This window comes from Haliaeetus albicilla, chromosome 20, assembly GCF_947461875.1.
Source record: "Haliaeetus albicilla chromosome 20, bHalAlb1.1, whole genome shotgun sequence".
Lineage (NCBI taxonomy): Eukaryota > Metazoa > Chordata > Aves > Accipitriformes > Accipitridae > Haliaeetus > Haliaeetus albicilla.
In genome coordinates, this window is record NC_091502.1 from 12,405,301 (window position 1) to 12,423,295 (window position 17,995).

The window sequence follows — 17,995 nt, forward strand, 5'->3', positions numbered from 1 at the left end:
CTTGCAGCAAAGCCCATTACTGGCTCATGTACAACCTGGTGTCCATCAGGACACCCCCAGGTCCTTTTCTGCAAAGCTGTTTCGCAGCTGGGTGGCCCCCAGCACATGTTGGTACATGGAGTTGCTCTTCCCCAGGTGCAGGACTTTGCAATTCCCCTTGTTGAGCTTCATGAGGTTCCTGTCAGCCCATCTCTCCAGACTGTCAAGGACCCTCTGGGCAGAGCTTGACCCTCTGGTGTATCAGCCACTCCTCCCAGTTTTGTGTCATCAGCAAACTTGCTGAGGGATTAAACATGTATTTTCAGCAGTTCTCTGGTTCAGTCTGATAGAAGAACACTTTCAGGGTTGTTTCGCTGTTTTTTTTTAGATTCCGAGTCCTACTATTCCAAACAGGGTAACTACACAGATCTCAAACTGGAAGACAGGGAAACGCAGACAATATCCAAGCATCAAAATATGATGAGCACAAAAGCTTGAGAACTGTACTGCAGATGACATTGCTAAAATACCATGTCCAATTCCAGTTTTGAAAGGATGCTGAAAAAAACTACACAAAGAAACTTATCCGAGCTGAGTGAGGGCTTGACAAAGCTTTTCAGGCACAGTGAGATTTTTAAAAGCTCAATATATTCAACTACAGAAAAAGATGAAAATAAGATTTGATTATAGCATATAAGTAGCTTTAAGGGTACAAAATGGTATTTATTGACGAGCTTTTTAATCAAACTGAGAAAGGGTTAACTAGATCTAACATCAAGATGATAAAGCAAGATAAATTTAAATTGGAGAAAAGGCTGTAACTGATTTGAGAGAATCAAATCATCAGTCATCCAAGCAAACTACCTGTGGCAAATGCAGATTCTCCTCATGGTGTTAAATCTTTACTTTCTAGCAGATCTGATAAATGACTACATCTTAAATACAATATTATGTACATAATTGTGCGATTGCATATGTATATTTATTATATATTATATATCTATATATAACTATATGATAAAACTGAATCATAATTGTAAGCATAGTATTACAATTCTTTTCTCAAGTCTATTAGCTATTGGCCTTAATTTAATGGCATTTTGTATCCTATATCACAGAGCTAATCTGATGAAATCTGAGGGTTTAAAATCTAGATGTTTTGAAATGTATCTGCATATAGCCTTTTCCTTTTTTGAGAAAAAAAGTATTAGAAATGATATGTCAAAGTGAACATATATAGGACATAATCTTCCACTGACTGTATTGGTGTTAATGATTAGTCACTCTTTAAGCCTGAATAGACCGATACCAGGTTTTATCTTTTTGACATGTGGAAGAAAATTGTAAAAGCAAAAAAGAAAAACACGTATTTTCTTTAACTGTTTTTTTTCCTTTTGCGACAGAATACCCAGAGTTACAGAAGTATTTGTTTCTCTGTGTGTGTTCTGTGGTGCTAATAAAATAACACAAATGAAATAGTTCAAAATTCCAGAAAGATGCCATGTTACTGAAATTTGTAGAAATTTAAATACTTCCAAGACAAGACAAAAAAACAAATTTACCTGCAAGATGACAAGAGCATTTTCTATTGAAAGGTCATCTGAAGGTAAACCTTCACTTTTCCAAACTAACTCCTCACTTTCTGTACACAGGAACCGCCGTAAATCGAACTCTGATAAATGAAAGAGTATAAGTTTGTGCTAGTATTTATAGTCTGCGTAATTTCTAAGCATTTACCTCTCTATATACAGTGGAGACTCTGTCTAACACAGTACAAGCATGTAGATTTCCCTTAAATTTATTATTTTATTGCTTGAACTTATTACTATTAACTAGCTGATGTTATAAAAAATATTTAATGGTGTTATTAACACACATAAATAAAAATGATTACTGCAAAAGCAGAAGCATTCAAAATGCATTGGCAAATTTACAACAGTTAATGTGAATACATTCATTCATGTAAACTTTTCTTTTTAAGCAAGGACTATGGAGCTAAATTGTAGGGTTTGGCGTTCGGAAGATCTCGCGATGTCACGGAAAGTTAGAGGGTTAGTCGCAGCCTTATGATGTGTCTGTAATCCCGCCTACCCTTGTTAGTATAAAAGGAATTGACTGCGCAATAAAAGGGGGAAGTTGGCGCTCACACTGTGTGTGCTATCTGTCTCTTTCCCTGGTCCGGGCCGACCAGTGATCTAATCGCGGCACCTTGATATGCGGCGAACGCTACACTAAATCTTAAGAATTTGTAAGTATTTATAATCTTAATAATTAATAGGATAATCCTAAGAAATAGTCAGTCTGTATACACAAGTATTTATTGAGTAAGAAGATTTTGTCACTTTTCATTTGGGGACAATTGAGACTGTTCGTTAGAACTCATTGGCATTTCTCACTTCCTCAATCAAGCTTAATTACTTATACACACAGACTCAAACAGACACACACACACACACACACAAAATTACTTTCAAGGCCTGCTGATTTGGTCCATTCATCCAAGCTGGTTTTCCTCCGATCCTCGGGAGCAGCAGAGAGATAGGTAATAAATGCAGCTGCTAACTGAGCTCTTTTAGGCAACGTAGCCAGTTCATCTGTTATCTCTGACACCTTAAAAAAAAAAAAAAAGTACAGATTGTATAGGTGTATTGAAAACAAAAACTATGTTAATATTTCTCATCGGTTACTAAAAAATCAGAATTAAATTTGCCTGCTATTGAGAGTACAGTTGAGACAGTCTCTCTTCTTGCATTTCAGGTATCTATACCTAGCTAAGCCACAGCAACACACACGAAAGTATGGGAAAAGTTCTTTTTAGCTCTGGGCTAGAGCATGGACAGATGTTTCTGAGAATTCAGCTACTAAAAATCTAAGAATCTGATGAACAGTTCACCTTGTCACTTATAAGCAAATGGATAAATAGTATTATAGTAAGAAAAATAAGAAATATGTGACCCTAGTCACAGTCACAGTCAGCTAGTGAGTACCACTTGCAATATGTATACAGACACTAAATACTATATGTATCTATTACACTGAAAAATGCGATTTGCTGCAGACATACATGGTAAAATATATTTATCATATATCTCCAAATCATTTATCTGCACTACATCACCACTGCTTTGAAACGTTCCAGTATTTTGGAGAAAAACAGAGTGTATCAAAATAATATATGACTGCCATAATGGGTTTGAAAGTACTGCCACTTTTTCACTTTAATCAAACTGACATTAAAAAAAAAGTCTGATACATGAACAAAAAAAGCAACTTTTTATTACTTCCTCCTTACTTTAAAAGGAGATGAATACTGCTTTTTCACCATCCTTAATACGGGATGAGTTCCTGACTACTATATCTGCCAGTTTGGTCCAGAGCATACCATTAACAGATAGTCTGAACTTTCTAAAGACAGGGCTAATGTACCAGAGTGAGAATCTGTGAGGAATCACTTTTAGAAGCATTTAAACTCTGGGGTTCAAATATACCCAATCCTTACTATAGCAGATAGAATAGCTGTAAAGCTACTTTAAGAGGAAAATCTTCCATTTCTTTCCATTATGCTGGTCAGCCTACAAGAAGGATTCACCTATCCCTAACTTTGGTTCTTCAAAATGCAGGAATTCAGTCTAATTGTTTAGGCTTTTTTCAGTGTCAATGGAGCGACAGGACCATGTTTCTCAGCAGGGAGATTTTTTCCATTTTGAGATACCCAAGATAGCTTGGTATCACTTTCTGGAGGTGACAGCTACTTTCAGCTTATATATATCTTGAAATTTTCCTTTCTGTTTCAGACTGACGAAGGGCCTGTGTGTCCAAAGGCTTGCCAGTTTCTCCCAAATACATAATTTGAGCAAGTAAGATATGCTCACTTTCCCTACTTTAGAAGCAGAAAAGTTTCAAACACATAAGTGAAGACTTCAAAAGCAACCCACCATTTTGGGTAGGTCTACATTTGCATTTCCAACATGGATGCCATAAAAGAGATAATGTTTTAAGACTATGATTGTTTAATAGTTCCCCAAAATCTGTCCCTTTTAATTGTATCTCAGTTTGGAGGGTCCAACTGCTGACGTGTTCAGCCATCATAACAACTGTGTTATTACTGTGACTGAAAAACGTCGAAGAACATTGTATGTTCTATATTATATAGTGGGGGGTTTTTACACATTCTGTAGCTATGTGATATACGTAAGGTAACTTGTACAGTGAAGTAAAAGGAAGTTTCAGAAGGAAGAAAAGCTTCTACTTCTAATGAGAAATCAAATATAGGCACAGTTAGGAGACATGCAGAATAGCAATAACTTACATTCTCCAAACAGTGCAAAAATTGTATTTTCAAGTTATCAGCTATAAGATGTATTTATGAAAATTTTCACTAACCTGGGTGCTCCATCTTTTGTGTTCCCTATCGAGTTGATTTATCAGTACTTCTGCAGCTTTCAATGTTTTCTGAGCTTTACTTAGTTCTGCTTCAAGTTTTGCTGCTTCTGTTGTTCTACTCTGGAACCTGTAAAACAACTACTGTTTGTAATTGCTATCATGCTATCATGAACTACTTAACTTATGGACAGTTATTTTCAAGGCAGTTTAATTGACTGAATTTGTAATGAATTCCTCCCCTACTGTTCATGAACAACACAGCTACAATTCTTTTTTATACCTTCTGCTTCTAATTGGCAGATGAGCTTGTTAGACTTTTAACTAAAAAAATTTAATAGATGCACAGGTGAGATTTAAAAATATATTTGCCGTATAGACTATAACATCTGAAAATCATTCCTCCTTCTGTTTAAACAGCCTGACTTGATTTTAGTGATTGTCTTTCGTTCTGCACTTAGGCCAATAGCAAGCTCAACACCATACTACACATTTATACATTTTGGTAAATTTAATCTATGAAACCTTTAAAGGAGAATATTGCTAATTCACACGGATGACCCCAGTTCAATGCACAGTACTCTACTTTGTAAACTACCACGAAGTAAGAAGCTGCCCCAAACAACAGGCAAGGTTTAGGTATTATTTTGTAATAGTTAATATCTATTTAACTTAATTAATATTTAATTAAAATAATTAATGCATTTGATAACCCACCTTTTTCAAGTAATATATTTAACTGTAATATATAGTATCTAGTTAATCTAAGACATCACTATATAGCTGAATGACAAGAATAATTCTCCAATTTTTTTTTTTTTTTTGCAGACTACAAAACATGACTTTGAGTAACATGCACATATGTCAGGTTGTAAAGTATCTCCTATACTATCTACCTAATAGAAACATGAAACTAAAAGACTTGGATTAAACTGAATTTGGAGAAAGTATAAAGGTTCACCACAGTAATTTTTATGCCACTGTGAGTCATGTACTTGATGAGATGCTAAAAAAAAAAGGAGATCACTAACTAGCTAACTGTCAGAAAAGCAGGCCATCCTAAAAGAAACAGAACTGCCTTTATTCAAGCTGTGATGAGTAGAAGTCTTGTATAGGAATGTTTCCAAAGTCCTAAGGAGACATTAAAGTCCTCTTAGATTTAAAAGGTGAGAGATATACTGCTTATCTTTGACATCTATAATGTCTACACTGAAGGCTTCCAACACAGTCAGTAGTGAGAAGCAGGTACTTTTAAGGAGCATTTCATCTGATTGACGAGATGGAACTGTATTCTAACAGTATTTATATATCTCCACTGAGTGTATAGATAGCCTAATTATTGATACTTCCGATGTAAATATCTTGCAGAGCAGGGAGTTACATTTGGTTATATAAATTTTATTATTCATACTATAAAATCATCAATGTTTTTATTTATATCTTGAAATAAACAAACCTAACTTACTTATCCTTCAGTTCTGACACTTTTTGACCAACAGAGTTCAGAAGATCTTCTAACTTCTGTTTCCTGTCTTCTGTTTTCTTGAGATTACTACAAAGATGTAATATTTATGTTAAGACTAAAGATCCAAAGGAAAAGAAAAAAGAGTAAATGTAACAGGAAAGTCATTTACACAGAGATAGTTCAGAGACAGTTCTTTCTTGTGATTTATATTAACAAAAATCTGTTTTCACATGTAAAAGTTCTGACTACTTCTCATCACATAGCTTTAAAAATGGAAAGCGAATACTCCATTCAAATGTATTCTTAAAGATCAGAACAAATTCTTCCAATACAGAATTTTAAGACCTGGCAAAACAAACAGTATAGATTGCTCAGGTTATAGATGGTCATAAGAGTATGTAATATCTTTTTGTTCTTAAGGAGAAACTAATTATGCTTGGTACATGACTGAAAAAAGAGGAATTATACGTGTCATAAAATAGCACGGGTTTCACTGACGGAATACATTTTCAGCATATCTGTGATGTTCACTGACACATTTCAGCTGAGACAGATAACTTGTGATTGGCTGAAAAATATCCAAAGCATAGCTTCCAGGAAAAACAAAATATTGCACACTTACTTTTTCTGTCTCAGCATGAACATTTTATTACCTATGGATGAGGTACAGTTTCTTGTATCTTTTGTTTTTAATAAACATCAATTCCTCCTTGGCAGCTTTAGTTTCACCCACCACCACTGGAATTAAGAACATTTATTTTGTAACAGTGTCTAACTTACGATTCCAAGCCAGCCTTTTCTTTTTCCAAAGGCTGAATTCGTTCTAGAACATGGGAATACTGGACATTGGCATTTACCCAAGCTGCTAATGGAGCAGCTGCAGCACTGGCACGTTTAGCATTCTGAAAAAATCAGTAACAGTTACAAGAAAGTCCTTGAAGTGTAAAGTAGATGACATAAATACAAGATAAATAACTGCAATAGATTTATGAGTTATTGACTGAAATATGCCAATTAGCCAGCTCTTCTACTGAACTGATCTTTTAAATTGTTACTAAGAGATTACATTGTAGGCCATCAATCTGTGTAAAAAAAGAAAGGTACCTTTACAACTATGAAGCTTCACTGAAGTTAGTAAGTTTTAAACTAGTGCATAATTTATCAGTGTGTTTCTTTTCAGGGAACTACAACTTTCCTTTTAAAGATAAGGAACTAGTATTTAAGAATTCCTTTTTATAACTACTGCCAAATCAATTCTCAAAGATCACCCATACATTTAATCATTATTGGTACCCCTTTTTTTAATTAAGTGTACTGTTAAGACTTACTGCTACAAGGAGGCCAGAGGGAGCCAGTTACAATTCCTTGATCTGAGTTCTAATTTATACCAGCGACAAAAATCTCTGAGGACTTGACTCTGTAATGACTTCTCATCCCACCACTCCTCAGTCACCAACAAAATTCTCAGTTAGAGGCAGTACGCAACACAGTAATCTCTGCTACACTTTTATTTCTTTATACTGACAAATTCTGTACGCAGAATTCATCACTTTTTCTCTAATTTAAGTTCATTCTAAAAATTATGTTGGCAAATCAGACAATTGAGTCTCTTTTTTTTCCCTTTTTTTTCTTTTTGTCTTTTTTCATTTTATGTAATGCAATCAGGAAATACCTTTGGATCAAAAGATGTTCTGTTTTTAGAAAGAAGTTCTTCAACACTCTCTCGGATTTCTTTTGGAATATTACGGGCATCAAAGGTTGCTATGTCCTCCCTCACACCTCTTTTGGCCAAGAAACTGTAAAAAGAATTAAATAACTAAGAGGTTATTTCCCTATGAAACCAAAGAATTCTGCACACATGTTATTTCTGAATGTAATAGAAAGTATTTCATATTGTAAATTACTCTTTAAGTTTAAAGCTTAAATAAAATCCTCACCTCTTCATGCTCACCCATGATGTATCAAAAATCCCCATTAGCCGTAAAACTCCTTCTAGTATGTCTCTGATTATGTCAGGGGGCATCCGTAGTGACCGGATTTCTGACAAAGACTCTGGCTTTATATTTCCAACTGCTAATTTAGCTTCATTGACCAGTGGCTTAAAACATAATAACACATTAAGAAAGAGATGAGGATACAAGAAACTGAACGTTTGCCATTTCAGTTTTCATACAATTTCTTGTTCTTTTTACATATTTTATCACCTAACCAGCCACCACTGATGTATATACTTTTCACGAGGGCATGTAGAGATAGGACAAGGGGTACTGGTTTTAAACTGAAAGAGGGTAGATTTAGATTAGATGTGAGGAAGAAGTTCTTCACTGTGAGGGTGGTGAGGCACTGGAACAGGCTGCCCAGAGAAGTTGTGGATGCCCCATCCCTGGAAGTGTTCAAGGCCAGGTTGGATGGGGCTTTGAGCAACCTGGTCTAGTGGAAGGTGTCCCTGCCCATGGCAGGGGGGTTGGAACTAGATGATCTCTAAGGTTCCGGCCATCCCAAACCGTTCTACAATTCTATGATATTCACATGCACAAGTTATTAAAAATTTGCCAAGTGATAATAAAAATATTTCCATATAAAACAGCATATTATAACCCTGACATTCCCTAACTTTTCATTCAGCACTTTAATTCATAAACATTATATAGATATTAGTATCAATCATGTTTGTTTGCTCTTTCATTGCTTAAAAGTTCATTGTGATACAGGTATGTTTTAATAATTATGCTAATTACTATTTATAGGCATGCCTGAGGATATCTTTGTAAAGATACTTAGAAGTATAGGTCACAAAAGCTTTCTATTTTCAGTAGCTAAACAAATCCAGACAGCCTTTGCCCTTATCAACAAAGCAACAAAATGATAAGAAAACAGAAGAAAGTTAAAGATTATCATTAAAGACTGTGCGCACCTTGCACATGCTTCATATTTATCAAAGACCACAGAAAGGGATTTACCCTAATCCTGTAGTTCTATGTCACTTTCAATACAACGTTATAATTCCTTGGCACCTATGATATTTAAAAGGAAAAAAATTAAGTTGCTGTACTTTCCCCTTATTCTTCAGTACATTTTTAAAATGGATGGGGTGAAAAATAGAGACTAAAAGCAATGACTGAACACACGCACCTCCCAAAAAAACTGATGCTTAACAGCTGTAAGGTCTCTTAAACAAGCAGCTTCTTATAGTGCCATTAGGATATCTAATTTTCAGACTTTAGTAATAGCTGGAAACTCTCTCTCATTAAACTATTTCCATTCACCTGATAGTACCAAGCCCTATGATATTACCAGCTTGACCAAGGCAGAGTAATGTAGTTGGTCTACATAAGATACTAGTAGTTGAAAAACATTCCATAAAATCCATGGAACTCAGCTCCAGACCATGGCAGCATAGAAATAGCAACTGGAGTTAAGATTTGTCCTGAGAATTCTTTCTGTAGTTAGGAGCTAATAAAACACAAATGCCAACATGACAGTCTAAATCTGGAAAATACAATACTGTTTTCTAATGCATAAAAGTTTTAATATCAAAATAATTTAAAACAAAATTTAAGAAATGCAGGGATAAATTCTGCAGAACCATTTTGCATGGCAGGATTTCAGTAAGTCAAATAAAATCAGACAGCAAAATCTTACTTATCCTTATCAGCTCTTACCTGAACCTCTTTTAGTTCATCTTCAATTTTTCTTTTTCTTTCTTCTATTTTTGCAGCTTCTTCTGCTATCCTGTGTTTTATTTTTTCCATTTCTGTTTTTTGCTCACTAGCACTCTGTAAAAAAAAAGAAAACATTTAGAAATTTTATTCCTTTACGTCTCTCATTTCTTTTAGTCTTGATTGTAATATAATCTGCACAATACCAATTACAATAAAATAGCTGAGACTATTTGATACTAGACAGGCTGACTAGGTAACTAAATCATATGGAATAAGCATCTTTTGCTTTTACTGTGTCTCCTTCCCTTTCTTTATCACAGACAAGATCTGTATCTCTATTTTTTGAGGCTCATTAAGATCTTTTTCTCTCCTTGTCCCTGATTCTCCATTCCTTATCAAGATGTCAGTCCTCCTCTAAAAGGATAAGAGTGACAGCCTCTGTAACATTCTTACTATATTTGAAAGTAATATCTTCCTGCCATTGTCTTTGTAGCTGCTCACATTTCTGTTTCTTTCATGACACTATTAAAACCCTGCTTTTCTATAACGTTCATAAAAGCAGCAGTTTTGTTGGAACTACAGCCTAGTAGCCTAAAAATACTAATACATTATTTACTTGTAAATTTGCACCCATCTGTCTGTCAGGATACCTGCCTTATGTCCTACACATATATTGTAAGCTGCGTTTACATAGGGGTTTTTTTTCCTGGATTTGTACTGTGCCCACCATAGAGCAGAGAGTACCTATTAGCCATCTCCAGGACTCCTAAGCACTTCAGTACAACAAGAACTAACTAGTATATAAAACTACAATAAAAAGGACCTTACATATCCTGAAGTTAAAAAACAAAAAAAAACAACAAAAAACCCCACATACAAACAGGGATTACCAATACCAGTACCAAAACAAGTAATTGAGGATAAAAGCATAAAATGCATAAAAAACTAATATTGTAGGCTCAGTTCACCTAAAAGATACAAAACAAAGCCCAGAGTTTACATTTTTCCAGTATATAACACATTATTATAGTCGAGCTAAGTTGAACTTGTAGCAGAAGGTAACAGATGTATATAAGCAAAGAAAACCTTGAGATTAACAACAATCTTTCTGAGAACTTAAGCCAAGCTATAGACCAGCATGTCATTGAAGATTACATTCAAATCCATACAATATTAGCTGCGTAAAACTAGATTAGACACTTCATGCAAATCTACATGTACTGAATGATAGCTCTGAATAAGAAAACCTTAAAATTCAGTTGTAGGTCAAAAGCCTTGCTTAAGGCAAGATTAAAAGAAGATTAAAAGAGTCTGCCTGTACTAGAGCCCTCTCACATAAACTAGAACATTTGAAGTGACATTAAAATGTTAGAGGGTACCTATATTTTATGCTAATCTAAATAATCAGAATTCTACTGTGTTTTTTCTGATGTCAGTGGGCCCATCATGTTTCATTGCTTTTGGCCTATTTGATTTTGTCCTACAATGTAATATGTGCTACCCATACAACCTGTAACTCTACTGGACAACAGCAGACACAGATTTAAAACAGAAATCAGGAAAATGGTATAATAAATTCTTCGAGGCCAGCAGTGAACACAGCAAGCCAATCATCATTACTCAAATTCATGTACAGTAGGCACATAGAGCCTAAAAGTATTAAAAATTGCCAACAGAAGTAGACTCATAAAAATGGGAAGTAATGCACCTTTAAAGCACTATGAACCAAATGGTTTGAAAGAGCAAGCATCTACTTTACTGCATACAGAGAATGTCTTTGTCACTGAGCTTCTTTATTTAAGTTTGCTTCAGACCGATCAGACTACACCAGTGACAAAACAAACAGTTCAGTGACAGCAGATTCACTAAGGCTTACCCTACATTTATGATTCCTGGAAGTATCAATGTAGAGATCTATTTTCTGCACAATTATTTCACTTAACTGAGAAAACACTACAAAAGAAAATAACTTCCTCAAAAAAACAGGTCTACCTCTGAGCTGAAGAATAAAAATTCAAGGAGTGATGAACACACAGGTATTACTTAACCTTCTTTGAATTAACTTCAGAGGACTGGACCTCATGAAATACATACTTTCTAGTAGTCCACAAATTTAGTTCCTGGTATTTGTTACTTAAAATAGTGCTGCTTGTCAGTATTTTGTTTAAAGTTCCTATCTGTAATAAACACAAAATGGATCAATTTGGATTTATGAAGTTCTAGGAAAACTTTCAGACTAAACTACAGCAATAAATTCTACTCAGGTGCAAAACTTCCACTGATCTCTTCCTACTCAATCAGTTCAAATATGATTTAAGTTATATAATACTCTGTCCTGTTTCAAGTTTATTCAAGCCTCAGGGCTCATGCATTCCCTTAGGCAAATTCTTGTAAAAGCATCAGGTTTCACAGCCCTTGAAAGGAATACAAAGCACAGACACTTATGGAGATCAAAAATAGAAAAGTATCTATTTTTCACTTTTGATGTGATTTTATACAACACCTGCATAGATACTGTAATTTCCTGAAGGGCAGCATCAGCCTCATCCTGCTTTGTTTTGAGTAAAATGCTTTGTTCTCCAGCTTTTCTGTTCAGTTCATCTACCAGGGCTTTAGCTTCATTCAGCTTTGAAACACCTGCCTATAAAAGTTTAAAAGAAGCAGTTATTTAGCAATGAATTTTAAATGGGTTTAGATGAAGGTTGTTTACAAATACTATGCACAAACTAAGAGTGATGTAGAATAATATTAATTTTTTGTGTTCCACATTTTCTCAATATTATTTACATTTTCTTAGCATTATTTAACCCAAAAATGAGACTGTACACTTCTAGATGTGTTGCTGTAAGATCTATTACTACATCAAAAAGCTGAAAACAAAATTCTTAAAATAACAGACATTTAATGGAACAGCAACTAGTACATAATGTTTTTCTCGTTAATTCAATAGCATTCAGTTAACTGATATTAACTCCATATATATCTTCTAAAAGCAAATCTACAAAAATTAAACAAATTGAAACAAATTAGATTATCCTATTTCTACATATTTGTAGAAATAACATAGATGCACATAAAACAAAGCCTCAGTTATGCTTAACTATTTTCTTTATTCACACTTTCTAAATTATTTGCTCTATGGTAATCAGGTAATAGAATTATTTCAAGATATATTTGAAAAAAATATTACCTGGAAGATGTTTTGATTTAGGATACACATCTCTAATTTTCATGCAAATGGTTACTTTTATTTAACCAGAGCATTTAACAAGTAAATGAGTGTTTGTCACAAACAAACTACAGCTACTTTCTAAATAAATAAAAAAGCAATTTATATCATTACAAACGTAAATCTTCTTAAATTGCTTACTACAGTGATGGAAAAATATTGGCAGACAGAATAAAAACAGTGTAAAATACAAGGCAAGGAAGTCATTTAGTTTTGACAGATGCTTTAAGAAGAAATACAACTTTACTAGTGTGGTTTCAGAGTAGCAGCAAGGGTCACTGGGAAAAGGAGCTGAAAGGAAAAGGAGAAGGGTAAAGACAAAAAGTAACATGTCCTAAAGAATCATACAGATGTTTCCAGAAATATACTGGTGGGAGGGAAGGAATTATGACTGGAAAGATAACAAATGGGTTTCAAAAATAAGCATTTTATGCATACAGAACAGGAGTAAATCAACATCTGTGAGATAAACTGCATTTGGTCTAGAACTGTGTAAACGTTTGATTTGCAGAAAAGGAGTTTGAAATCAATTCCAAAACACAAAATGAGAGAAAATCACAAGAAAGGGAGTCTTGGCCAAAGCTACACAAGAGCACCCTGAGGTTAAAGATAACAGCTTGTTGAACTAGGACACAAGAATCACACAAAGCAGGAAGTTGCTGTAGAGATATAAAGAAAGGGACAGCATATGGAGATATATGGGGAAAATTTATACAAGCAGAGGCAGGACTTAAATTGATGGAAAGATGATGGGTTGTTTGCAACACAATTCCAATACATATGGGTGAAAAAAAGGGCTTTCAAGTACTTTTTACTCTTCCGAGAAAACATACCAAGTCTAATACTTTCTTGACTAAAAATATTAATGAAAACGAGAAACCACCTCTTCTTTGAGGTATTTGAACAGAGATGCATATTAAGATTCATACTATTCCTCTTCTGAAACCACAGCATGAGCATATGCCAACAGAGGACACCTCACACAACCACCTTAGCAGCTACAGCCCATTAATAAACAAGGCAATTCCGAATGTGAGAGTATTTTGAAAAGACGTATGTTAAAAATGTTTTAAATACATACCTGCAAGTGGTTCTGCCTTTTTATCAGCTCTCTTCTTTTACTGTTATTGATGGTACTGTATATATGAAGGAACGTCATATACCGGCTAGGCGTTGCTCCATACATTTTACATGATTCATGGATTGCCAGAAACGACTTCAGAAAATCAGAATCACCTATACAACATAGTTTGTTACACAGATAATAATATACTTATTCTTATCTCACATTAAAATAACTAAAGAAGAGCAATAGAATATGTTTTTTGAGATATAAATTAAGGGCATTCAAAATATCACAAAGAATATACTTTTTTCAAAGTACTCTGAGGGAAGCAACATGTAATTACTTTTGAAATACATATTCCTCAGAAAGGAATATACTGAAATTGTTTCAAAGCTGCAAAATATTTCACTGATGTTTGGAAAAGAAGGCAAAATTAATTGCAGATTACTGAGGGCTAATCATAAAAGAAACTTTTATTTCCACAGAAATTAAATTTGATAATATTTGGACTTTTTTAGAAAGGAAGCCCATGTGTTTTTGTCTTCTCCCTTGTCTCTGATGACAGGTAGACTAAAAGGTTTTTCTGAACATTCCAGATCCTTCAGTTTGTTGAACAGTTTCTCAAAAGAAGCCCAAAGATACTGTAAAATAAATTGTATTAGTCTACAAAAGAAAAAATTGCTGAAATATATCTACATATAAATTAATGCCTTTAATAAGTACTGAGGCACAGATTAAGTACCATGATCTAAGATAAAGATGGATGGTAGCATGAACACTAAATCCTAAGTTTGGCCATTATTCTGATGGGCTGAAATGCCTATTAAAAAGCTATACAAAACAAGAAATCCCAAGTGAACCACTTACCATTTTATACTCTGTTGACTCCATGACTTCTAAGTGCTACTTAGACTAACGCTTTATAAAAAATGGCTAAAAGTAGTATTATGCAAATGAGTGCTGGCACTGGTCTCCTAGATTATGTTTGACACCCTATTTTTAAAAAGGTTAAATTTGAAGTTTTATTATAAAAACCAATTATTCTGAAAGGGGGCATTACTTACAAGAAATCAGTAACTGGAGATAAGAATTATTAAAGTAAAATGAGCAAGTCTAGGACAAGAATAATGAAAACATATAGACTGAAAAACTCTCAAAATACGAAATGTTGAGGTTGTGAAATAACATCCACATAGAAGGAAGACACAGAACAAACAAAACAAGATGCAGGTTAATCAGTTTATAATACTGAATATACATAGTGACTGCTTGTGACAGAAGAGACTGGGTTTGATCAGCCAGGATGTATGCTCCAGACTAATGTTCCCTTGTGCACAGTGCCTGCCATATGACCAATACTAAAGTCTATGAACATGCTAGCAAAAACACACTCAGAGTATCTATGCTACTATCTATGCCCAGCACAGGACTGAGTAAGTGTTTAGTAAGTAACAGTAACTCATGGGTCCACCTAAATATTACCTGAATGTTTTTTCTTAAGTTCCTTATGTGCTTTTCCAGTCTTTTCTTGTTCATCTGAATCATACAGAAGCATTTCAGGTATCTAAAAAAATGAATGTGACTTTTTGTATGAAAATTAGAAACAATGAAAATCTGAGTTAAAATAAAAAAACCTAAATCTTCAATCTAGTTTCCCATTTAAAAAGACTGACTATGATAGCTTTATTCAGAATAAGGTATTTACAGAATATTTATAGCATTAAAAAGATCAATTCTGCCTTTCCCCATCACTGATAACTTCATAACAGTAACACAAATAACTCTTACAATAACACAAATGTCAAAGATGTAAAAAGATATACAACTCAACAGGAAATGAGACAGTCTTAAGTACAACTGCTGTGGATACAACACCGGAATGAAACAATGCCTAAGTCTAAGTCTTTTAAGTCTTTTTCATGGTCTAAGAGTAGACTTACCTTCATATGTTATCAACTATACAACGTACAATAGTAAAAATAAACAAAGTATATTCAAAGGTTCTGGCATATGACTAAATGATAAGCCTCCACTTAAAAAAAAAAAATCCCTACTGAAGTGAAAGTGAAAATACTCTGAAAAAAAATTTTTAACTGTGGACAGAGCTAGTCAAACATTTTTTCCAAAAACTTTCAATATAACTTGCCATTGAAACTGAACACAATGGCAGGTGGAGGACCCCAGTAACCCAGGCAGAAATGGACACTCTGCGCCATCTGCTCCCATGGCTCTCCCAGGACAGCGACCAACCCCCATGGTCCATGTGTGAAACCCATCATGATGAGTCAATGGGAGAGGCCAGATCACCTTAACAGACTAGACTGAGGGGGTTACTGCACAGGAGTCTTGGGACACATTATGGGATGCAGTGGAACAGCATTTCAGATTGCACAAGCCTTACTATGGGTTGGTGAGGCACCCAAAGGAGTTGGCTGCCAGAGGGACTAGAAGGTCCAGGCCAACTGCCTGAGAGACTGTGGAGTCTGGGAGTCAAATGAGACCCGGCTGCATGTGTCTCTGTGTGTGTACATGTACGTGTATCCACCTGTGCAGAACACAACGGGGAGATCCTAGATCCAAGGCCAGCTACCAGACAGACTGGATGTCTAAGCCCAGTTACTGGAAGGATCCACTGTGTGTGTGTGTGTGTATGCACAGTGAGGCAGTGAGTCTCTACCAGCAGCTGGAGTGGGGCTGCAGCCTCAGAAGTTTGCACATCCAGATGTCAGCAACTGGGAAGACCAGTAGATCCAGAGGCAATTACTAGAGGGTCTGTGTGTCGGTGCCCACCTAGTAGGGGGATCCACATTCTGCACATGTACATATTTCCCACTAACAGACCTTCATTGTGATTACTCAGAGAGGGGAACAGGATGATGCCAACAGTGCTGTTTCTGTTTGTGCTCAGGGTTTCTGTTTGTGTTGTTCTGTGTGGCCAGTCACATAAATATATATAGGTGCTGTATGTGTGTGTTTGTGTGTGTGCCTACCGGGAATACATGCTCAGCTTCACCACTGGTTCAAGTTGGGGCTGTGAAGCTGTGGCAGCCTTGCCCCTATCAGGGTACTGGATTTGGCAATCTCTTAACATATAAAAGTAATATACATCTTTCTCAAACTTACACTGTGAACATCCCGAAATAAGCAGATTTTGATCCTAAAAAGAACACACTGACTCCATTCCATCAGCAAAACACTTAACAAAGATTCAAGAATAACATAAGGTCTGCAGTGCAATCTTAGATCTACAGCAGCTCACGTACACATAACAAACCTATTTTTAAACTAGCTGTCAAGCATACTAGTAACAGCAGATATCATCAGCATAGCTGGCTTTAACATTTTGCTTACAGCATATTTGTATTTTGTTCTTAAATGCTGTGTTTGATCAGTCACAGTAGGCAGCATTTTGTTCATATCAGTCCACAGAGAGAACAAAACATGATGCTACTGGTAGAATAACAATGCTAATATTACTTAACTGTTCTGCAGAATTTTCTGTCTTTGTAGAACTGCATAAATAGATTAAATAAACACAGTGACAATTATTCCTTCACAACTTTAAATATTTTGATCTTATTCACCAAAGCTCAGTTATTTTTGGAGATACTAATTTAAAGAAGTCACAGTTTTTAATTAATGCAGTTTACCTTTTTCATACTGTTTTCTGACCAGGTTTCCATCCACAAAACCTGACATTTCTTGTATAGTGCTGGATTACTTTCACAGTTTATTGTGAAATTTAAATTGGTAGAATCCATGATCAAGACAACATGCAGATTTTGTTGGATCCCTAAGAAAATGTAACACATTAAATATTTAGTAGATGACAATCTGACTACATGATGGTAGATTTATTGTAAATACAACATCATTTACTGTCCTTACTTATCACAAGGTAATGTCTGAAAAAAGGTAGTATTACACCACATCAGACTAGGGCAGGAACTTAAACAAATTAATCTAATATCATGGATTCTCATTATGTATATTACAGTGTATTTTTTTAATTTAGAAAAGCTGACAATATTTAAATAGATACCACTAGTTCTCATTCCAATCAATATAGACCAATAGAATTAATTAGAAGTAGTTACAGGGCCCTTGAGTATGACTGCCAACATCTGTATTCTTTCAGTCACATTCTTCTATTTATTTGGAAACTATTTAATCTTCTTGTTGGTCCAACGAAGAAGCACAAATAATTAAGAAAC

General features: G+C 34.9%; 1 protein-coding gene across 3 annotated transcripts in view; it reads right to left on the reverse strand.

Moving 5' to 3' along the window:
* The window catches only part of DYNC2H1 (dynein cytoplasmic 2 heavy chain 1), a 186,908-nt gene that overhangs the window by 117,634 nt on the left and 51,279 nt on the right, over positions 1–17,995 (reverse strand). For all 3 annotated transcript variants that reach the window (XM_069808307.1, XM_069808306.1, XM_069808308.1), the window contains 12 exons: positions 17,432–17,574; positions 15,264–15,345; positions 13,797–13,951; positions 11,990–12,127; positions 9,487–9,600; positions 7,762–7,922; positions 7,497–7,620; positions 6,605–6,726; positions 5,825–5,911; positions 4,363–4,489; positions 2,448–2,589; positions 1,542–1,651 (listed from right to left, as the gene is read on the reverse strand). In XM_069808307.1, the coding sequence (XP_069664408.1) occupies positions 1,542–1,651; positions 2,448–2,589; positions 4,363–4,489; positions 5,825–5,911; positions 6,605–6,726; positions 7,497–7,620; positions 7,762–7,922; positions 9,487–9,600; positions 11,990–12,127; positions 13,797–13,951; positions 15,264–15,345; positions 17,432–17,574 (1,505 nt within the window). The remainder of the gene's footprint in view (positions 1–1,541; positions 1,652–2,447; positions 2,590–4,362; positions 4,490–5,824; positions 5,912–6,604; positions 6,727–7,496; positions 7,621–7,761; positions 7,923–9,486; positions 9,601–11,989; positions 12,128–13,796; positions 13,952–15,263; positions 15,346–17,431; positions 17,575–17,995) is intronic.